At 40.7% G+C, this 24,683-nt stretch overlaps 1 protein-coding gene across 1 annotated transcript in view; it reads left to right on the top strand.

Annotated features, from left to right (window-relative positions):
- TRPM3 (transient receptor potential cation channel subfamily M member 3) overlaps positions 1-24,683 on the top strand; it is a gene marked incomplete in the record, with an annotated part of 593,048 nt that overhangs the window by 465,181 nt on the left and 103,184 nt on the right. The window contains 2 exon segments of the mRNA XM_045165065.1: positions 20,064-20,164; positions 21,604-21,738. Coding sequence (XP_045021000.1) covers positions 20,064-20,164; positions 21,604-21,738 — 236 coding nt within the window.

The following is a 24,683-nucleotide window of genomic DNA, read 5'->3' as shown; positions in this document are numbered from 1 at the left end:
ATCAATTATTGAATATTCTGAGTTACATAACCATGCAGATTGGCAGGAGCATAATTCCAAAATGAATGGTTTCTATAGTACAACTAAAATGTAAGAATAACAACTAATATGGCACTTACTGTAGTACAAGCATTAACTAATTTAATCCTCACAATACTACAATGGGACAGGTACTATCAGTATTACCCATTTCACACTTGAGGAACTGAAGCACATATAAGCTACCAGACCAAGGTCACACAGCTAGATATTGATAGAGTCTAGACATGAACTCAGGTTATCTGAGTCCAGAACACTTGCTCTGCATCCTAAGCCTCTATGGCCAGGACTGCATATTAAGGACTGCCCTCATTTTTTATATCTTCTGAAAAATAAGTGAGTAAAATTTCTTTGATGCATAAAAAAGTACAGATAGATTCCTAGATAACTATGGTTCACTGAACACGAGTCTACTGTTGTTACTGTACACTGATTCCCTCTAAAGCAAGAGTAAATGGTCCTTTATTAAAAGCACTAGAGCAGAAACAGTATTTTGTGTTCACCACACTGATTTCTTTCTTCACACTGGAGACGAACATCCTAGCCTTCCTTGCAGAGAGGTTGGGACCATGTGACGGAGCTTTGATCAAACAGATGTGATCAGAGGTGATGTAAACCATTTCTAGACATGGAAGATGAAAAGCAGACGTAAGAATGGAAAATAACACATGGGGAAAAAACTGAATATCAAGCTGACTTACACTTCAGTATGCTCAAAAGGTCCAGAAAGTTGGGGCACAGGGATTCTTTTAAAAGAAGCAGCCAGAGTGCCATATCCTGTTGCCTGCTCCTAATTCCTCTCCAACAAAAAAGCAAAGATATATTCCCTGAAGAGGGCAAAACATGTTCTCTGCACCAGGAGACAGCAGGTGAAAGGTGAGGGCTAGGCTATAGACTGAAAGTGGGGTGCTAAATAAATTATCAGATATTGGATGCTAAACCCCAGCCCTCTCCCCCTTTTGGTTCCCAGCATGCTAGTGGCTGAGGGGTGGGGGTCTTCATTCTCCAAAGAGGAGACCAAAAGGGACTGAAAGGTCCTTTTTTTGTAAAATTTTAACCTCCTAAGAGAAAAGACCTAAAGATATTAATATAAATGATTCCCCATTTAAGGAACCAGCTTATCTTACAATGAGGTTCATAGTTGATAATTTCCATTGATGTGCTCAGGACTTTCAATCAGCACTTTAGCACCCACTCTTAAGTATGAACAGATGTCCAACTGTAACCAGGCATATAAGAAATATCTCTAACATAGAGGACAGATATGCAAACAAATAAACAGAGAAATGCAATTTGATGCAAACAGAACCAATGTAGGAAGAAAAAAACTTCACCAAAACTATGATTACTACCCTCAGAGAAATCAAGGGAAATATTTAAACCATTAAAATATGAACAGCATCTTATATTTAGTTCAAGAACTAAAAAGAGCCCTTAGAAATTAAAAATGATCATGGCAAACTAAAAATAAGTGGAAGAATTAAAAATAAAGTTGGAGAACTCTCTCAGAAAAGGACAGACAGAATTAAAGATAACGAGAGAACAGAAGGTCAGAAGTCATTAACGTAATTCCAGAAAATGTCCCAGAACTCCAGAACACAGGTCACCAGATGATAAAAACCCACTGAGTGCCCAGAACAATGAATACAAATAAACCCACACTAAGTAGATTATTATGATATTGAATAATATAGGAAACAACAACAACAAAACCTCTAAGAACTTCCAAAGAGAAAAACAAGTCACATGCAAAGAACTAGGAGCTAGGATGATGTCGAATTCTGAACAACAGTGCAAAAGGCTGTTGTGAAATGCCTTAAAAGCTCTGAAAAACATTTATTTGCAATCTAGAATTCTATATTAATCTACCAGCTACTTGTAAAGGTAGAATAAAGACATTGTCAGGCAAAAGTTGTCAACACATTCACTACCCACGAACCATTTCTTTGGTACTTTACTGTAAGATGTGCTCCACCAAAATGAAAGAGAAAAAAAAGCAAACATGAAACATAGGAAACAGGAGCTCCCACGCGTGAGAAGTGCTGGAAATCCCTGGATGATGTGAAAGGGGGACTCAAAGCAAGAGTTCTGCACCAGGCATGAGAGGTAAAAGCAGGAGCCGCCAGACCTTCCAAAGGCTCAAGCCTTAGACTGGCATAGTCCCACCTCTGCTGCATTCTATTGGGTAAAGTGTGTCAAAAGACCAGCCCAGATTTACTGTGAATACTGGAAGGTATGGTTCTGTGGAAGCTATCTTCAGAGACCAGCTTCCGCAGAGAACCAAAGTCATCAGCTACAAGAAGTGGTTACCTCTGGAGAAGGAGGATTGGGATGATCAGATTTGTGATATTTTCTAACAAATCTTGTAGGATGGATGACTCTAAACTCTGTGTATGTATAACCTTATTAAAAATAAACTGCAAAATAGTCCCTGGATTGTATCATTCTCGAAGAAAGAGACAGAATGAGTAAAAAAAAGAAAGAAAGAACTGGTAGGAAATCATCAACGCAATAATTCCAGAAAATGTCCCAGAATTCCGAGGTATACATTTCTTTAGAATCTTGCTAAAAATTACAATGTGGAAGATGCACATATTTTTCTTACCTGGGACTTCCCTGGCAGTCCAGTGGTTAAGACTGCATGTATCCAGTGCAGGAATCATGGGCATGCCTCTACATGGCCAAAAGTAAAAAAAACAAAACCTATTTTACTTACATGGCTATGTAAATGATTTCGTTTGTCATATCACAAGCAAGAAGAATAACCCAATATAATGTTTTTCTTTTCTTTTACTCCCTCTGTCTTACACTGATAACATTCCTCAGTTTTGCATACTGTACATAATACAGGAACACTTTTATAAAGTTTTTTAACATGTTAATGGGTAACTTTTGTGAAGTATTGACTTCTTTTATTGTAGACAGCAGAAAACACATTTGTTTAAGTAGGTCGGCAAAAAGGAGGAAATAGATGCTTTACCTTGTTAATCATAAGCCATATAATTTTGTTTGTCCTTTCTATTTGCATATGTTATTAGGACATGAGGAAATAACAACAATATTTACACAGATCAGATCAGATCAGTCGCTCAGTCGTGTCCAACTCTTTGCGACCCCATGAATCGCAGCATGCCAGGCCTCCCTGTCCATCACCAACTCCTGGAGTTCACGCAGACTCACGTCCATCGAGTCAGTGATGCCATCCAGCCACCTCATCCTCTGTTGTCCCCTTCTCCTCCTGCCCCCAATCCCGCCCAGCATCAGAGTCTTTTCCAATGAGTCAACTCTTTGCATGAGGTGGCCAAAGTACTGGAGTTTCAGCTTTAGCATCAGTCCTTCCAAAGAAATCCCAGGGCTGATCTCCTTCAGAATGGACTGGTTGGATCTCCTTGCAGTCCAAGGGACTCTCAAGAGTCTTCCCCAACACCACAGTTCAAAAGCATCAATTCTTCGGCACTCAGCCTTCTTCACAGTCCAACTCTCATATCCATACATGACCACAGGAAAAACCATAGCCTTGACTAGACGGACCTTTGTTGGCAAAGTAATGTCTCTGCTTTTGAATATGCTATCTAGGTTGGTCATAACTTTCCTTCCAAGGAGTAAGCGTCTTTTAATTTCATGGCTGGAGTCACCATCTGTAGTGATTTTGGAGCCCAGAAAAATAAAATCTGACACTGTTTCCCCATCTATTTCCCATGAAGTGATGGGACCAGATGCCATGATCTTAGTTTTCTGAATGTTGAGCTTTAAGCCAACTTTTTCACTCTCCTCTTTCACTGTCATCAAGAGGCTTTTTAGCTCCTCTTCACTTTCTGCCATAAGAGTGGTGTCATCTGCATATCTGAGGTTATTGATATTTCTCCCGGCAATCTTGATTCCAGCTCTGTTTCTTCCAGTCCAGCGTTTCTCATGATGTACTCTGCATATAAGTTAAATAAACAGGGTGACAATATACAGCCTTGACGAACTCCTTTTCCTATTTGGAACCAGTCTGTTGTTCCATGTCCAGTTCTAACTGTTGCTTCCTGACCTGCATACAAATTTCTCAAGAGGCAGATCACGTGGTCTGGTATTCCCATCTCTTTGAGAATTTTCCACCGTTTATTGTGATCCACACAGTCAAAGGCTTTGGCATAGTCAATAAAGCAGAAATAGATGCTTTTCTGGAACTCTCTTGCTTTTTCCATGATCCAGCGGATGTTGGCAATTTGATCTCTGGTTCCTCTGCCTTTTCTAAATCCAGCTTGAACATCAGGAAGTTCACGGTTCACATATTGCTGAAGCCTGGCTTGGAGAATTTTGAGCATTACTTTACTAGCGTGTGAGATGAGTGCAATTGTGCGGTAGTTTGAGCATTGCCTTTCTTTGGGATTGGAATGAAAACTGACCTTTTCCAGTCCTGTGGCCACTGCTGACTTTTCCAAATTTGCTGGCATATTGAGTGCAGCACTTTCACAGCATCATCTTTCAGGATTTGGAATGGCTCAACTGGAATTCCATCACCTCCACTACCTTTGTTCATAGTTCTGCTTCCTAAGGCCCACTTGACTTCACATTCCAGGATGTCTGGCTCTAGGTCAGTGATCACACCTTTGTGATTATCTGGGTGGTGAAGCTCTTTTTTGTACAGTTCTTCTCTGTATTCTTGCCATCTCTTCTTAATATCTTCTGCTTCTGTTAGGTCCATACCATTTCTGTCCTTTATTGAGCCCATCTTTGCATGAAATGTTCCTTTGGTATCTCTGATTTTCTTGAAGAGATCCCTAGTCTTTCCCATTCTGTTGTTTTCCTCTATTTCTTTGCATTGATCGCTGAAGAAGGCTTTCTTATCTCTTCTTTCTACTCTTTGGAACTCTGCATTCAGATGCTTATATCTTTCCTTTTCTCCTTTGCTTTTTGCTTCTCTTCTTTTCACAGCTATTTGTAAGCCCTCCTCAGACAGCCATTTTGCTTTTTTGCATTTCTATTCCATGGAGATGGTCTTGATCCCTGTCTCCTGTACAATGTCACAAACCTCATTCCATAGTTCATCAGGCACTCTATCTATCAGATCTAGGCCCTTAAATCTATTTCTCACTTTCACTGTATAATCATAAGGGATTTGATTTAGGTCATACCTGAATGGTCTAGTGGTTTTCCCTACTTTCTTCAATTTAAGTCTGAATTTGGCAAAGTGCATTTTCTTGGCAAAAGTCTATTAGTCTTTGCCCTGCTTCATTCCGTATTCCAAGGCCAAATTTGCCTGTTACTCCAGGTGTTTCTTGACTTCCTACTTTTGCATTCCAGTCCCCTATAATGAAAAGGACATCTTTTTTGAGTAAGCCCCTGATAATTTAGGGACTATCAGAACTTAATTCTGAGACTTACTGTTTTATTTTATAGTTGGTATCCCTTTTATGAAAATTCACTGATAATCATTCACATCGACCACAGTAGAAACAGTAGTAAGTCTCTGGTAATTGTTCATCCAGGAGCATCTGCATGGCAATAGCATTATTACCGTGACAAAATTATTAAAATATTATTATTAATCTGGTAAATGTATGGTTGGGAATATGTAAGACACTCAAAATATTTGCACAGTGCTTTAATTTAACAAAGCATTTTTTTTCATATATTATTCTTTTTAATCCTCAGTCCTTTGAGGGAGATATTGTTGACCTTGTCTTACACAAAGAAACTCAGTCTTGGAAAGAATAAGTAACTTTTCCCAGCTCCTCAGGTAGTATCAGGGATATGTTAGCTGATCACTGGGGCACCTACTATAAGTTATAAAGTGCTGCAAAATCTTCAAAGTCTTAAAATATGGTAGAGTACACACCCCAATGTAAAATGTAAACAAAATGCTAAAAAAGCACAAATGAAAGAGACTGATGGGTTCAGGGAAAGTTGTACTTGAAATGCGCCTCTGCAGTTCAGAATGCTAAGCTTATTATATCAAACAGATAGCCTAGAGAAATCCACAATAAATAGTATGCCAATTATTTTTTCAGAGGAATTTAAAATTAAGATGACTTTTTTGTCTTTTTCCTTTTTCAAATTATTTTCCCATTTAGGTTATCACAGAACATTGAGCGGTTTTCCCAAAGGCTAACTCCCCCTCAACTGACAATCAGTGGGCAAGAGCTTTTATTGGTAGATGGAGGGGGTTACATGCAGAAACAGCACAGTCAGCTCTGACAGTCATCTTGAAATTGATTGTTTTTAGTACAGTTAGTCTTCAATTTCCAGATCTGTTCGTTACCATTTCCTTGAGGGCAGTTCCTGGAATTGTGGCAGCTTATGTCATGGCTGTAGTCTGGTCATCATGTAGTTACCTTCTTCCACCTGGTGGGGGTTTCATTATGTACAAAACAGCCCAAAAGACATGGCTCAGAATATTATCTATAGCATCCTTGACTTTAATTAATGACTAAACTTTTATTAGTTTGTCCTCTTTGACAGTTTTTCTTTGCTTCTGCATTTTCTCACCTCTCTGTTTAAGTTTATTCTTTGACTAAAGTCTTTCTGCAAACAAAAGGCAGGCAGTCGACACAGAGGGAAAGGGTTGATAGGGTCCTGCTGAAGCATAACTGTTTCAAATGGAGATCTCCTCTTTATGACTATCAGGAAGGGGTGGCAATCGAGGTGGGATAATTAAAACGAATGGGCCTGGTAGGATACAGTGGATGGAACCCAATTTAGGACCAATCTTTACTATTCCAAAGGAAAAAAAGAACTCTGAATTCATTTTGAGTCACTTCAGGAACTGGCCTAGACTATCATGTAGTCTTCTAAGGACTCCATCCAAAACAAAGACTAACTAATAGAACCCAAAGGAGAATGCAGATTACATATATGTATTTATTTATATTTATTATATATATATATATGTGTGTGTGTGTGTGTATATATATATATATATATATATATATTTCCTTTGAGAATAGAAACTTGGGTCCAACCTTATTTCCCCAGGGCCTAATAGAAAGGCTGGCAGAGAATTGGAATTCAATAAAAATCTGTTCAGTAAATGAAAACAGCTGGGGATCCAGCTCTCTTCTCTAAAGGCTGTCCTTAGAGGCAGTGAAATGAAGACATCAAGAATTTCAGCCTAGAGTGGGAGTTGGGAGTAGGTGAAATGGGTGAAGGTGGTCAAAAGGTATAAACTTCCAGTTATAAGATAAGTAAGTTCTTGGGAGGTGATGTATAGCATGGTGACTTTAGTTAACAGTGCTCTATTTTACATTTGAAAGTTGCTAATTAGAATAGATTTTAAAAGTTCTCATCACAAGAAAAAAATGTGTAACTATATGAGGGTAAAGTTATATTGTACACCTAAAACTAATATTAACATTAATGTCAATTATATCTCAGTATAACTGGGGGAAATTTTTTTAAATAAATAAAACTTTAAGCCCATATGGCTTGACCAACCAAAAAAAAATAATAAGAATATTAAAAGTTGATATGTGAATTTTAGATAACATTTAACCAGCAATTTTGGTCCTAATCATAGGGCATTAGAGAATATTCTGGCTTCTTTCATTAATGCAATATGGGTTATTTTGTGATAGAGGAAGCAAAAGCCTGTTTGCCTATTTCCTTTTTTGTTGTAGATCTGATGAGTTTCATAAAACTTTAAAAATTTCTATGAATCAGGAAAAATGCTCAGCTCTTAAAACTAGATTGTCTGAGTTTGAATCTAATCTCTGAACAAACGAGCCTTCTCACCTTGGACAAGTTTCTATGCATCTGTTTCCTCAACTGTTAAATAGGGATAATGGAACCTCAGCATTTGTTGTGAGAATTCAATACTTTAACATTTAGAAACAGTCCCTGGCACAAGCTAAGCATGAAAGAAACATTAGTTATTATTAGCTCTCTTGTTAACTAAAGATAAATCAAAAACCAAATGCCCATCTTCCCACAAAAGGACTCTTTCACTCAGCTGCCTGGTTTCCTCTTATAAGCCAACTCTGAATTTCATCAGCTAAAGTCAATCCAATCTTTCCTGAGTCCTTTTAACTTTCTCCTGGGAGTCTACCTAAAGTTATTTTTACCAAGAGGAGATAGTTATCATTCAGAGCAAGAAAATAGAGCAAAGAATAGATTGTCCACAGACTTCACATCTTTTTATGTTTCAAGCCTTTAATTTTTTTGTTGTTTGTTTATTTTTTCAATGTAGCAGCCACATTCCTAAGAGAAGCTCACCAGGGTAGGTGATGTCTTTGCTCTGGGAGATAAGTGAAGGTGTATCCTAGCAATCAAGTCACATGGCAGGGCCTTTCAGCCACTTTCCTTCCACCTTTGTAGTTTCCATGTGGGCAGAAAATCTGAAGTCTTTGAATGGATGGGTGAGATCATATTGCATTTAGTTGCAAAACTTACAGGTAGAGTAAATTGATAGAAATGAATAGAATCCCTGAGAATGATATTTAATTCAGGCAAGATTCTTTAGGTAAGACAAGGAAAGGCCCAAAGACCCTAGCAAGAAGAAATGTTGATTGACCGATATAGGGATAGGCGTCATCATCCTATATGTCACAGAATCATGGCACTAAAACACTGCAAGGTCAGAACCTCCTGACCCCTCCCCCCACCACCAAGACCATCAAGCAAGATCATACTTAAGTATCCAAGTCAGATGACTCACCTAACCTTTTAAATTTGTAAACTCTCCCAAAGAGAGTCCACACTTCTATTTACAACCCACCTTCATCAAGAGGCTCTTTAGTTCCTCTTCACTTTCTGCCATTAGGGTGGTGTCATCTGCATGTTTGAAGTTATTGATATTTCTCTTGGCAATCTTGATTACAGCTCGAGCTTCATCCAGCCTGGCATTTCACATGATGTACTTTGCATGTAAGTTAAATAAGCAGGGTGACAATATACAGCCTTGATGTACTCCTTTCCCAATTTGGAACCAGTCTGTTGTTCCATATCTGGTTCTAACTCTTGCTTCTTGACCTGCATACAGGTTTCTCAGGAGGCAGGTAAGGTGGTCTGGTATTCCCATCTGTTTAAGAATTTTCCATGGTTTGTTGTGATCCACACAGTCAAAGGCTTTAGCATAGTCAATAAAGCAGAAGTAAATGTCTTTCTGGAATTCCCTTGCTTTTTCTGTGATCCAATGGATGTTGACAATTTGATGTCTAGTTCCTCTGCCTCTTCTAAATCCAGCTTATACATCTGGAATTTCTCAGTTCATGTACTAGTTTGAAGGACTTTGAGCATTACCTTGCTAGCATATGAAATGAGTGCAAGTGTGGTAGTTTGAACATTCTTTGGATGTATATATTTGTTTTTATTTTTCCTTGATGTCACAAATACTGATTATTCTACCTTTCTTACCATTCCATTATCTCCTTCATTAGACCCTCTTACTTCTTCACTCTGGCTTCTGTCAAATGTAAAACGTACCATGACTTTAAATCACGTATCTATATGAATAATCTCCAGATTCACCTCCAACCCTAACTTCCCTCTCTGCTCCCTTTTCTAATTGTCTAATGGATAACTCCTTTGGTAGTCAAATTCAATCAAATTAATTGTCATGAGCATAAATAGAAATAAATAAAAATATTCTTTCCCCCCAATGCTGATTTCTACCATTTATGTTCACATAGCAGCCATCCTTTTGATTATCAAGGTTCAGAGCCTTCATCAAGTTTTTTTCTCTCTTGCTCATGCAAATACTTGCTAATTTTGGGCATTTTAGCCACCATAATATCTTTCATGTCTATTCCTTCTTTTCCTTCCTCTCTTAGCATCGTTAGGCCTTCAGGACTTTTGACCTGAATTATTGCAATGGCCTTTTAAGGAATCTTCCTGCTTCTTAGTGAACATATTCTTGTCAATCTATACTTCAGTTTGGAATGCAAAGATCTGATCAGAACACTCTTGTACCTATAAAATCCTTCAGGACTTCCAATATAGGCATGGCAACATAAACTTATCATTCTCTTCTTTTTCTAGAAAGCTTCAAAAATCAATAATGAAAGAGGAAGAAAACAATAAGGAAACTCCATTTTTGGTGAACTAGGAAAGATTCCAAAATATCTGTATATGTGGGACATCTGTGGGAGGAAAGGGTAAAAGCTGGGGTGAGAGAAACCAGCGGTGACAGTCCTCAGAAAGCACCAACAAAACTGTAATTACTAGGTTTGAGGAACACCCTAAGGTAAAAAGTTCTTTCCTTTGTCTAGAATAGAAAGTGTAAGAACGAGAGTGAGTTGGATAGTGGTAGGAGACTCTCCTGATCCTGACTTAGTATATATGAATAGAGGAGATGAGCCACATACAGAATTAATCAGATTACCCGAGGGAATATTCCTTTAGTGAAGCTGGGAAGAAAACCTTCCAGCTGCAAATAATAACTAACCTTCAGTGCTACTCTGGACCTTTTATGACCCAACTCACTAAATGGTAAATACAAAAAAAGGAATTAGCATACAGATATATTCTAAGAAAAAAATAACAAAAGAGCAAAATGTGTTCACAGAAGACTAATACTCTATAAAAAAAAATGTTTTCAGGGAACAGATGAACATTATGAATAAATATTTTACCATGAACCCTAAAAAAATTAAATCTCAATGAAGCACTTATCCATGAAGAAATACTTCAGAGCTGGAATACCAAAATTCAGGTGAGAGTAGGTGAGGCAGCAAGAGGAGATCAAGTGCTCAGGAGTGAAGTGGGGGGCTGGGGGGTGGGAATAAAATAATCACAGAATTGCAGAAGAAATGGGAAACAGTATAAGATCAAATATACGTTTTGAAAAATCTAGTGCTGAACACAAAGACTAGAAATGAGGGAAACAAAAATGAAATTAAATTGAGTTAATTGGGATTAAAGAGAAGTTATATTTATAGAAGCTAGAAGAGAGATCCAACATAAACATAACTGATGACTCCAGAGAAGAAAAGCAAAATAATGGATCAAAACAAATATCTTGAAATATAATTACATAATTTAAAAATATAATTTAAGAATTTTTTATTAAAGAATTTTAAAACCTTGATCTGGATATTGAAAGGGCCACTTTATGCTGGGGGGGCGTGGGGGAATGGACTCCGAATCTTCAACACCCACACTTAAAATCCTAGTAAAGTTAGTGAACTTCAAAAAAAAATAAAAGCTACTTTGGGTCTCCAGGAAAAATAATCAAGTCTTTTATGAGGTGAAAATCAAGCTGGCTTCAGACCTTCTTTCAGTATCATTCAATGCCAGGAGACAACAGGGGAACAGATTTTATACTGAACTGATGTCATTCAACTGTAATGACTACTAAAAAAACAAAACAGTCTAGAACTTTGGAAATACTTTTCTCTCAAATTCCTCTTCAAAAAAAATTAGAGAATTCAAGCTACCAACCAAGAGATGTTTGGTTGGTAAAATCACTGTGAGCATTGATACTAAATTCTAATAGAACTAAGATAAAAATAGGAATTTGAGTAACAGACAGGAATATAAATATTACTTGCCATAACAAGGTAGAAATAATACAGCAACAAAAAAATTGAGTGAAGGAAAAAAGGATGAAGGTAGAATTGCTAGGCTTTTTGCCCAGTATAATATAATGTCCCTTTTGCCTAAGGAATATAGCTTAAGACACAACTCAAGTATTAGTAAAAAGAAATATAATCGTATTTGACAGCACAGAGTAAAACATAAAAACATAATCTAATATTCTAAGATTGGACGGTGGAGGAAAGGAAAGGGAGAGAAGGTGCATGTACACACACTAATTTTATCATGATCACAATAGAGAACTAATGCATGCTGTCTAGAGAAACATAACGGTGAGCCCCACTGTAGATCAACTGAGTCAGAATTACCATTTAAACAAGATCCCTAGATATATCATATGCACGTTAAAATCTGAGAATTGATACCATACCAAATTATCATAAACTTAGTGGCTTGAAATAGCAAAAATTTACTCATAATTCTAGAGGCCAGAAGTCTAAAATTAAGATGTTAGCAGGGTTATATTCCTTCTAGAGACTTCAGAGGAGAATCATGCCCTTGCCTTTTTCAGCTTCCAGAGGCTGTCTTCATTCCTTTACTTGTGGTTCTTGCCTGGCATCAATCTTACATCAATCCAACTTGTTGCTTTTGTCCACATATCCTGCTACTACTTTGATCCCCTTGTGTTCCTCTTATAAGAACTCTTGTGATTATATTGTGTTAGGCCCACCAGATAATCCAGGACAATCTCCCCATCTCAAAATCTTAACTTAATCACAGCTACAAAATTCATCTGCCATATAAAGTAACAGCTTCACTGGTTCCCGGGATCAGGACATTGACATCTTTAAGAGGTGAAGGCACTGTCAGCCTACCACAAACTCCATTTGTTCCTTCATCCATCCCCTCTCTCAGCAAATTCTACTTCCTTCTTAAGGTGGCTCTGACTCAACTGACAACAAGTGCCCTGGACCTACTTGTATAGATTTCACAGCACTTACCGCCGTGTCCTTTGATATAGTGATTTGCATATTGGTCATATCTGTCCTTTTTTCTCATTCTACCTTCATTCTTATTAGATTGCAGTTTCCTTGAGGGAAGAGTTTGGGTACATGCCGGGGTCCAGCCCCGGCTGATCCAGGGTATTCGAAGCGGGGACGGCGTCGGCGACTTATTTATTTATAAATATTTATCAAAGATTTAAAGAGTAATAGAATGAGGATAGCTCAGTGAGGAAATTCAGTGGAGAAAAGCGGCTGAAATAAGGATAGCTCAGTAGGAAAATTCAGTGGAGAAAAGAAGCTGAAATAAGGATAGCTCAGTAGGAAAATTCAGTGGAGAAAAGAAGCTGAGTGGCTTGGTTTACGCGGAAAATCAATATAACCCGTGACACCTGGTTAGCTCTGACCACGGAGGCCGCAGGCGCCCTCTCGAATAGCGGAAGGTGCCCCACCTTAGACACCTTCTCGAGTGGGTCTTAGAAGCCCAGGCAAATAAATGGTCGCAGAGGACATCCGCGCTCCAGATGGACACTCAGCTAGAATTTGGGAGAGAGAGTGACATGGGGAGACCAAGTTTCAGTGAACAAGGCCCGCACTTTATTTTCTAAAGTAGTTTTTATACCTAAAGGTATGCATAGAGGATAATGGGGGAAGGGGTAGAGCCATGCAGCAAGCCAGGCTTTTTTCCTTATCATATGCAAAAGTTCAGGTGATTGACATCATCTTCTGGCCAGGAGGCCTGTTAACATTTTAAGAAACTTATCTTTCTCTAAAGGTGATTATTCCAAAGTCAGGCGCCAGCCTTCCAAAAAGCATTGGACAAAGCTGCATTTTACATTTCTATACACCCATTATATCAATCAATACACTGCCAAGAACACAGTAGGTAAGGAGTATGGAGACTTAGCAGCAAACATTGGCCCAACAAGTGAAAAACCCTTCACCAATACAATTTCTAATCAATCTTTTAACTACTCAAAGGAATCTGTGTTTAAGCAGTTTAGAACATCTCCTGCCTCTCACAGTTGGGAGGCTCTGAACAATCACATGTGGCCGGAAAAACCCATTCAGGCAGGCTAGAGGATTTCCAAAGGAGTTTGTAGGTTGAAACACTGTCACATCCAGGAATTATTAACTGGAGCTGTAAGCTAACTCTCTTTTCAGAGAGAGGTAGTGGGGGACAGCCCCCCGTAAAGTCAGAGGTGTAGGTGAAAGCACAAAGCAGAAAGTAGGCAGACTCTGGTTTTGGGGGTAGATGCTCGAGAATTTCCAGGGGGACTCCTGAGGCTCGATCCCGCCTTTGCGTATGCCGAGCCTCCTTCCTCATGACCTTTGTCATGGGCGGAGTGCCTCACGCTGGCTCCCGGCAGTGATAGAATTCCAGTTGAGCTATTCCAGATCCTCACTCAATATGCAATATGCCGGATCCCAACAGGTACATACTTCCATTCCCACGTTCTACTGAAGGTGCACAGCTGATTTCATTAAGGACTTCTTAATTGACAAATCCAGTGCTCACTTTTGGGTTCATTTATTCATTCAACTAATAGTCATTCAACATCTATTATGTGCCAAGCCCTGTTCTGAACTCTGAGAATACAACAGTGAATAAAGGAGGCGCAGTCCCTGACCTTCCTATAGACATCCTGGTAAAGGAAATAAGTACCAGACTAATAGATACATAAGCTGGTTCCCAGTAATGAGAAGAATTATGGAAAAGGAAGGCCAGTCTTTTTCACTTGCCCTCTTTGCCACCTTTGCCCTATTGACCGTTCCCTCTTTCTTGAGAATCTCTCTTCCATAGTTTAGGGCACTATGACCACTAGTTCTCTTCCTATCCTTCTGGGGGGTTTTGTTTTGTTTTGTGCTTTCTTTCTAAAAATTTGCTTTACTTTCATACTTTTTAAGTATTACTGTTATTCATTTACCCATCCTCTGCACTCTTCTTCTTATCACCTTCATGCTGCTGCTGCTAAGTCGCTTCAGTTGTGTCCGACTCTGTGCGACCCCATAGATGGCAGCCCACCAGGCTCCCCCGTCCCTGGGATTCTCCAGGCAAGAACACTGGAGTGGGCCACCATTTCCTTCTCCAATGCAAGAAAGTGAAAAGTGAAAGTGAAGTTGCTCAGTTGTGTCCGACTCTTAGCGACCCCATGGACTGCAGCCCACCAGGTTCCTCTGTCCATAGGATTTTCCAGGCAAGAGTACTGGAGTGGGGTGCCATTGCCTTCTCCACCTTCATGCTAATATTCCCCAATTCTCTTTCTCCTTGCCCTGCCCCAGACCTCAATATCTAGTGGCCTCTGATCATTCCCACCTGGATATACCACAGGCATTTTAAGCTCAACATATACAAGAATGGATTTTTCTGCCCCCAAATGCTTGTGTTAATCTTGCATTGCCAATTTCAGTTGGGCTTCCAAGCTAGAGACAAGGTGATCGCCTTTTACTTCTCTTTCTCTCTTGCCTCCCACTTTAAATTTCACCAAAGCCTATCAGTTTTGCTTTCTAAATTTCCCTCCATCAAAGATGCCTCTTCAGATTCTCATTATACCTTTCCTAGAATATTACAAAACTTTCCTAACAGCTTCTCTTCGCTCTAACCCAATGCTCTTCCAATCCATTCTTCACACTTCTCCCAAAGTGATTTTCCTAAGACATAAATCGTACTGCGTTGTTTCTGATACAGAGTCCTCCAGTGGTTTCTGTATGACTTAAGGATAAAACAAAACTCCATATCATTTATAAGTCCTTCTATTCTAGCTCCATCTTTCTCTGCTTCTAACTTATACTATACCCCAAATGTTGAATCTTCAGTGTCTTCCCATCAATTTTCCAAATTCACTGAGCTATTTAACTCCCCAGTCTTTGCATACGCTATTCCCTTGGCTAGAATACCTTTCCTCATCTCATTTGTTCTAGTGAACTAATCCCCTAAAACTACATGTGGCCATTACTCATGCATTTAAATCCTCCCTGATCACCTGAAAAAAGAGGAAATCATAAAACCATATTTTAATTCTTATACTTGCTTGTATTCATTTCTATAGCAGGGCCTTTGCACTTGATGTTTCCTCTTCCTAGAATGTTACCCCCAGCCCCTGCCCGTTCTTCATATGATGGCTTTTTCTAATCATTTAGGTCTTTGTTCAAGTATTATTACTCTCAGGCAAGTCTCCTGTTCACTCATTTTAACAGAGCAGCTCCACCACCCTGATCATTATCAGTACCATCCTTAGACCTGTGTTTTAAAGGGCCTTCTCCATGGTCATCTGGGATCCAGCACCAACTAGGGCTGCAGTATGATGGGCAGGAGGGGGAGGGAGACGGAGGGTGGGGACTGAGCCCATACCAGACTTGCATAGACCCCAGACCAATTTCAATACTTAAGGGCATCTTTGAAACTTCTATTTCTTACACAGGGTCAGTCAGATGCCCCAAAGAACTCTGAGTTGTACTATGAGGTATCCGGTGGCTCCATGTCCAGCCCTGGTTTCAGGAGGGCAGTCTAGCCAGCAGATCACTCCAGCTGACTGGCACAATACTTTTGTCCTGGGGTCATGTGAAATGGGTCACCTGAATGGTACTGCCACATTGATTTGGAATAACTCAAACTTTTTATGTATACATAGGTCCCATATAACCTGGGAATCACACTGTTCCTTCATAGCACTTATACATTCTGAAAGTATACTGTTTAACAGTTTGTTTATTTATCTATTTTCTGAGTGTCACACCTCCAGTAGTAAAAGTAAGCAGAAAAGAGTGACCTTAGCTATCTTGTTCACTATCAGACATTCAGTGCTAAACAGTCTCTGGCACCAAAGTTATTTGGTAAATATCTGTTGAGCAGGTAAGTGTATGATTGCATGAAATAGGGTATTTAACTATAGACTTCTCTTCATCTCTAGGATATAAGCTCTCAAGATAAAGAATTTTGTCTTATTCACCTTGATCTTCATACTGGCATAGTGGTTGCCATATGTGAAGGCATGAAGTCAGTATCTTTGAATGCATAAATAAATGAATAAGCAAACGCATGAGTGAATGAATGATGATGTGTTATTTAGACTTGAGGTTCTTAACCTTGTCTTCACAGTTCTAATGTGTAGATAAGGTTAAGAACCTCTAGTTCTTAAAAGCTCTTTTAAAACTTTTAAAAACTGCAATGCCCAGGGCCAGTTAAATCAGAGTCTCTGAGGAGGCATCACAGGCATAATTCCTTAAAACTCTCCAGAAAATGTCAGTGTACAACCACGGTTGAGAATAGAGTGACCAGCCATCCAGGTTTGTGCAGGACTAAGGCATCTCCCAGGATGTAGACATTTCTGTGACAGTACCAGGCAAAGTAGGATGGTTGGTTACCCTAGTTGAGAACCACTGATCCAAACTGTCATGTAGGACTGTTCCTGAGTGATATATTTTCAATTTTTGAAGTCAAGACTCATCAGTTTCATGCTTTCATTTGACACTTATCCAATTACATTCAGGCAGCTTATGTTGACCTCAATGACTGCTTCCTGCTATGTGTTCTGCTTCAGATTTGTGTGACTTCTATTGACTTGGGTGACATACAAATGTGTGGCATACAAATGGCAAAGGAAATGATTAAACCATTACAGCAGGTCAGCAAGGACCAACAGAGCAGCGAAGCTTCCTTACCTGGAGGTAGCATAAAGTGCTGCTTTTCCAAATGCAATTCCAATGAGCCTTCACTTTTTATTCTCCTTCAAAATATTGACAATACATTCTGACATATTCCTATTTATTGCTTATTTATGTCAGTTACCCTGGTATGAGCTTACAGTTCCTGCCGTTGTCTGAGGAGACAAGAAATACTTTTCTTAATGGAAAAAATCCCTATGTAAATTGAATTAATATTAATCAGTCCAATTAGTATAATTCCTAATTAATTTAGTACAAGTATGTGATTTCTACTGAACCCATCAATGTCTGGACAGCAGAATCAGAAATACCCTTTGACTTGTGAAGGGAACACAGCACCAAAGCTCTCTAGGGCCTTGTTATTCAAAGGGTGGCCCTAGATCAGCAGCATCACCTGGGAGCTAATTAGAAATCAGAAACTCGTGTCCCACCCCCAGACCTACTAAATCAGAATCTTTAGAGGTGGGGCCCAAGAATCTGTGTTTTAAAAAGCTCTCCAGTTTATTTGTATGCATGCTCAAATTTGAGAAGGGCTCATCTAGAGAACACTTGTCTAGTTCTTCACATCATTATCTCAAAGCCCAGAGGGAAGAGGTCAGGGTAAGCAGGGAAAAGAAGCATGTAGCACAGTTTTCCCCAAATTCTGCTGCATATTGAAAATACCTGGAGAACTTAAAAATTATCAGCGCCTAGTTTGCCATGCAAGGCACTATGATATCATTGGTTTGGGGCGTGACCTAGGCAGAGGGATGGTTTAAAAGATTCACATGTGATCCTAATGTACAGCAGAGACTTGGAATCACTGATTCAGCAGCCATATCCCCAGCTTCTTTCTTTGGGCTTCTGCTGCCAAAGAACCCAGAGGAATGGGCAACATCAGCATTTTATATCCCTCCTTCCTTCACAAACGTCAGAATCAGCAGTGACTCTGAATCTCACCCCTGGCATTATGAATGCTTATTCTGTTTCCTCTCTGTTGGTAGCTGTTTGATCTTTAACTTCTCTGGACCTCAGTAGCATCTGTCAAATGGAGACAGTAAGACCCAATTCCAAGGATTATTTGGGACTTTACATATAATAACATGTAAATGTGCCAAATTTGCAATCCAAAACATCTGAGCCAGGTGAGAGTATTATCTCTTTATGCTGCTCCCCTGATGGTACAGGGGGACATCCAGCAGCATGAAGTCGGGCGCATGTTTAGGGATGTCTCATGCCCAGCACACCAAAGATATCAATGAATTGAAATAACCCTGTTTGCATGTGAGTTCATTTATATGATCTCATGTCAGTCTCACATCTCAGCTGGGTAAACAGGATAACTCTTATTGTCCCTATTTACAAACGATGAAACAGTGGTTTAGAGAGGGCCAGTGCCACACAGCAGCAAACGGCAGACTCAGATCCTCTGACTATAACCCAGTGCTCTCTCCACCGAACCATCCTCAGTCTCACATCCAGCTGCTTGGCAGTTTGCATTTTTGGACAGGGTGCATTGACCTAGACCAGCTCTGTCCCAGTAGACCATGGCTGTGATGCTGGAACTGTTCTGTATCTGCACACTCCAATTCAAAGACCACCAGCACATGTGGCTACTGAGCATTTTAAGTGTGGCTGGTATGGGTGAGGAGTTAAGGTTTTAATTTTACTTAATTTTAATTAATTTAGATTAGTCACGTATAGGGGCTTCCCTGGTGGTTCAGTGGTTAAGAATCTGCCTTGCAACGCAAGGGACACTAGTTAAACCCCTGATCTGGGAAGATCCCATATGCCTAAGTGCACCCAAGCCTGTGAGCCGCAACTACTGAAGCCCCATGCCCCACAACAAAAGAAACACCAGAGTGAGAAGCCCGTGCAATGCAACAAAGACCTAACACAACCAAACATAAAATAAACTTGCTTTTCTCGCTAAGTCACTTCAGTCGTGTCTGACTCTTTGTGACCCCATGGACTGTAGCCTGCCAGGCTTCTCTGTCCATGAGATTCTCCAGGCCAGAAAACCAGAGTGGGTTGCCATTTCCTTCTCCAGGGGATCTTCCTGACCTAGGGATCAAATCCATGTCTCCTATGTCTCCTGCACTGGCAGGCAGGTTCTTAGCACTAGCACCACCTGGAAGCTCTATAAAAAATAAGTAAATCTAAAAATAAAAAGTCGCCTGTACTTAGTGCAGCCCTAGTGACAGAGTATGGAGAAAAATGGGAAACTGAGAAGTTATTCAGTGGTTTATACTCACAAATCAAAGTAAACCTCAGCCACTTTTTTGCCTTTCTCGTAAAAGATCTTAACTCTTTTTCAGTAGAGTGTTAAAGCTGGCTCACTAGTTGGTGAGGGCACCATCACTATGCAATATACAGTTCAAATCCTTGAAACCTGTGATTGGCCAGCAGAAACAACCTATATTGTAGAGCAACGCTTCTCAAACATCAACGTGCACAGGAATCACCTGGGATCTTGTTGTGTACAGATTCTTATTTAGTAGGTTGGGGTGGGGCCTGATGTTCTGCATCTCTAACAAGTGCCCAGGTGATGCGGCTGCTGCTGCCCCAGGGACCACACCTTGACTAGAAAAACTGTAGAGCAGTGATCAGGTTAACAGTGTCTTCCTTACCCCTGGGGGCATTTGGCAACGTCTGGAGACATTTTTGATTGTCATGACTTGGTGGCAGAGGTGATATTGGCATCTGTTGGGTTAAGTCCAGAGATGGTACTAAATATTCTACAACGCATAAGACAGTATAATTATCCTGCTCAAATTGGCAATAGTGCCAAGTTTGAGAACCCGCGCTATACAGCCAGGTCTACTTTCCAGGAAGAGGAGGTGGATTGGAGAATGTTGGAGCAGGTCTTCTTGGTATAATAACTGACTGTGTTCTCTCTCTCTTCTGCTTTTGTGTATGCAGGAGCCAACGCCTCAGCCCCAGACCAACTGAGCTTAGCTTTAGCCTGGAACAGAGTCGACATCGCCCGCAGCCAGATCTTTATTTATGGGCAACAGTGGCCGGTAGAGTATATGTCATCACCCCTGAAAAGCACGCTTGCTTGGGCAAGGGTATTTGTTTAAGTTATCTCTGAGAGCGACTCCAGAAACCATTGCTTTCTCTTTAAGGTAGAAATAGTCCTTTGTAGCTGTCCTCGGCTCCCTTTCTTATATTTAGGAAAACACTGCCACCTGGTGGTATAACACCAAATGTTCCAAACATTTCCATCTCTCTCGCAGGGCCTTTGGTAGCAATGTTTAGCTGCAACTAATGCTATTTCTTTTATATGCCTGAAAATACATATATGAAACAAAATTGTATTAATTAAAATTAAGAAAGGAGTGGAATTAGCAGTTTGTTTCTGGTTGTCCTGGAGGTTGCTGCTGCTGCGTGATGGCACCCTAGGCTGGTGTGGGACCGGGTCACACGACAGGATGCAGAATTTTCAGCCTTCCACGTGCAGGTGCCATCTGGTCCTGGAGGCTGAGCACAGGTCCTCCCTGTACCCAAGAACAACACAGAGGCAACCAAAGCTTTATATAACCGTTCTTGGTTTGTTTCCCTCAACTGGGTCTACCAAAAATAAAAACTTGGAAAATTGGCCATTGGCTGGTGTATGCCTGTATCCCCAGGAGACAGCCAGCAGTCTGGAATTTGATTCCTGTGCCTGGAATCACTGAAGGAAAACACCCCGTGTACAGGTCTTTTTCAACCCTCTCTGTCCCAGAGAGCTTCTGCCTGGGATTGAAACCCTGGCTTCCTTTAGTGCCAGTGGATTACTAGTGTAGAAAGATTTGTCACAGAGTCTCTGAGAAATTTTGTGAAAGAAATTAAATAAAACCCTAGTAAACAGACCAAATGACCTAAATAGTTACTGGGTCTCCCTGTAGAAATGGGCAAGATGGAGGCAAGGTAATGATACTTAACTAAGAAAAGAAAAAGAGAAAAAGCAGTCTACTTTCTGGTCTGCTTATTAAATCCCTCTTCTTGAGTCAATCAGGAATCTAATTTAGAGCCTAAGTGGTGAAGTTGCTTAGTCGTGTCCAACTCTTTGAGACCCAAGGAATTTAGAGCCTAAGGAAGATGAAAATGAAGATAGCAAAATACTCACTTTGGCACTTCAGTGGTTTGGTAGAAGTTTGGTTAGAGAGTTGGGAGAGGAAAAGCCTTGTAAATCCTGAACCTTCTCAGAATCTAGAACAAAGAAGAGATTTAGAGGGGAGAAAACATAGCTTTTAGAACTAGAAAGCCCTGTGTTTTGTTTGCAAAGACAAGCCCCAAAATACAGGAGAGAGTGTGGGTGTCCCAAAAGTGAAATTGAGATACTCTTGCTAACATGTCCTTGGAGGTACTAAAGGTTTACCAGATGTCAAAGACATCCATTTCTAAAGTATTCAGGAAAATGCCAGAAAATTGCATCCTTAGACCTTAGGGCAGACTAACTCAGTGACTTGATTTGCAGGTGGGGTCTCTGGAGCAAGCCATGTTGGATGCCTTAGTTCTGGACAGAGTGGATTTTGTGAAATTACTTATAGAGAATGGAGTAAGCATGCATCGTTTTCTCACCATCTCCAGACTAGAGGAATTGTACAATACGGTAGGACCAAGCTAAGGCACTTTTTATTTTCTCTACTTTTTTTTGTTTTACCTTCTCCCGCCCCCAACATGAATGCGAGTCCCTGCCTTCCCCTCCAAATGCATGGATCATTTTCCACAAATGCTCCCTTAGACAGCAAACACCAAGTCACCAGAAATCCACTTGTTTTAACTGCTCAGTTGTCAGGATCTAAGAGGCAGAAAGTTACTTGATCACCAAAAGGTAATGTTCTCAGGTCCTTATGCAAAATTACAACGCTGTGGAAATTAGAACATACTTCGTTCTGTAAACCCACAGTGTGTGAGGCAATCAGCAGAGCAGGACTGATTTAACTCCAACCATCAAAGGAGGCCAGTTAACTATCCTGCACCATCTTGTTATCCTCAGCACTATGAAGTTCATTCACTGCAGTATAACAGGATAAAATGTAAAAACTTCTTGTTCGGAGTTACCCAGGAAGATTTTTTTGCTTTGTTTTTATAACAATTTGTTAATTCATTCACTGGGGATATCAAGAAGTAATCAAAAGAAAAACTGCTATTTATGAAGTTTTTGAGAGTATTCAGTGAGTTAAGTACATCAGCTCTAAGCTGATGCTCAGAAAAATCCAATGAAGTTTAAAGAATATTGTTTCTCTCCATTTTATAGATGAAGAAACTGAGGCCAAGAAGAGAATTGGCTTATTCAAGATTCAAAGTTTCTAAGTAAACAAAGGAGCCAGTATTGAACCAAAACGTCTTTCTCAGAGACCCTCATTTGTCACAGTGTTCCTTTGTCCCACCACCCTCAGCACTAATGAGATGGAGCTTATTGACCTCTCCCCAGCCAGAAGCAGGGATTAGCAGCTGCCAGCCTGGCTCTATAAGATTCCCACTGCGGGAAGCAGAAAACAACTTAGCAGAGTGGCCCCACACTTCTGTTTTCTCTACAGTATTTTTTCAGTTCAGCACACTAAGGCTTTCAGTAATAATGGACCAAAATGGCAGAGTGGAAGACCTAGCCTTTGTTCCTCCACAAAGATCAGCAATTAGACAGCTATTCACAACAAAGACAGCTCTAGGAGAGCTCAGGAGTCCAATTAAGAAAACTTCAGCAAAACAGTGGAACCAAAAAAAAAAAAAAAAAAAAAATCTGAAAATAACCACACAAAAAAGAGAAGAACAGCTTCTTTGTGCCTGTATCACCCTGTCCCCCGAGGCTGGCGCTGCTTGGTGCCAAGAGGAAGCTCCTCAGCTAGAAGGAGTCCCCCCTCTGGAAAAGAGAGTGGTGAGCCTTTCAGAGCACCGCACAAAGGATTCATCCTACCCAGAGACCTGCAAATCTGAGACATGCTGTGATGGCCGGGAACACAGTGTCAGCCAGGCTGACAGCTGAGTGACCACAGTTCCCAGTGACCTGCTCTGTAGAGGACCCTGGCAGCTTTCACTACTAAAGAAACCAATGGCCAGCAAAGCCTCCAGAGAACCCTGCAGATTTCACTGGTTTTTGCTCTACAAATATTTGCATTCATAGACACCAGTCACCTGAGCCCCTCACCACACCCTCCCCTATCAACCCTGTTGGATCCTGGGGTCCACCCCAGTGGCCAGCCCAGGCCTCTGTGGCTACATAATTTTAAGAACCCAGCCTAGACCCCCACAACTGTCCCCCGCTACTGTGCACACTCTGAAAGTTAGCACCTCCAGCCAGGTGCCCACACACGGCTGGGCTGACAGCCAGCACGACTGCCATGGAAGTACAAGACCCTAAAACTATAAGACCCTGCAGCCACACAAGTGCACGCCAGCAGCCAAGGCTGCATGTGGGCCCGGATTCAGACCTATCTCCTGACACTCACCTGCATCACTAGGCTCATCTGCAGCTGGCCCCTCCAGCTGCGCACCTGCATGTCCCAACCCTGCTCCCTTCACTGGCCTCTACTGCCATGCACACAGCCATGGGGAAACCCTGCAGCTACAGGGGTGCATGCCAACAGTCAGAGCCTCTAAGGCTGCTTGTGGCCCCAGCTCCCTCCCTATCTTCTGTTACTGGCCTGCATACTAGGATTGCTTTCAAAGAGCTTCTTAGCTGTGCCCCTGTATCCCACTGGCCAGACTTCTGTCACTGGCCTACACTGGTCTACATGCACTCACGGTAACACCCTGCAGCCACAGTAATGCACGCTGACAGCCAGGGCCCTGCATCTGCCAACGCACCTGCAGTTGGCCCCAGCCCTTGCTGTTAGCCCAGGCTTCTGACACTGCATATATGTTTGCAACTGGCTCCCACCATTATACAGGCACCTGCGGCTGGTCCCCGCAGCCAAATGTGCACATGTACCACTGACTCCAGCCTCCATTGCTGCCTGTTTTGGCCCCTAGCTGCTAGACCTGTTGAAAAGCCCAGCAGCCCTTGCAGCCTTGCAGAAACACAAGAATAAACAGTCTGAAGTTAGGAAAAGGGAGGAGAAAACACAGGGCAGAAATTAATGAAAGAGACTAGAAAAGCAATTTAAGAGATCAATGAAACAAAGAGTTTATATTTTGAAAAGATAAGCAAAATTGATAATACTTTCGCTAGAATTACCAAGAAAAAAATAAGACTCAAATAAAATTATAAATGAAAGAGAACACATTACAATTGATACCACACAGACACAAAGGATCACAAGAGACTACTATGGACAATTATAGGCCAACAAATAGGGCAACGTAGAAGAAATGGATAAATTCCTAGAAACATACAACCTACTAAGTCCAAGTCACCAAAAAAACAGAAAACTTGAACAGATCAGTAATAAATAACGAGATTGAATCAGGAATCAAAACCCTCCCAACAAAAAAAAGCAGAGGACCAGATGGCTTCACAGGTGACTTCTACCAAACATTTAAAGAATTAACTCCAATTATTTTCCAATTCTTCAAAAAATGAAGAGGAGGGAATGCTCCCAAACTTATTTTATGTGG

Source organism: Bubalus bubalis, chromosome 3, assembly GCF_019923935.1.
Source record: "Bubalus bubalis isolate 160015118507 breed Murrah chromosome 3, NDDB_SH_1, whole genome shotgun sequence".
Classification (NCBI taxonomy): domain Eukaryota; kingdom Metazoa; phylum Chordata; class Mammalia; order Artiodactyla; family Bovidae; genus Bubalus; species Bubalus bubalis.
The sequence above is the reverse complement of the archived record's forward strand: the minus strand, read 5'-3'. Positions and strand labels throughout refer to the sequence as shown.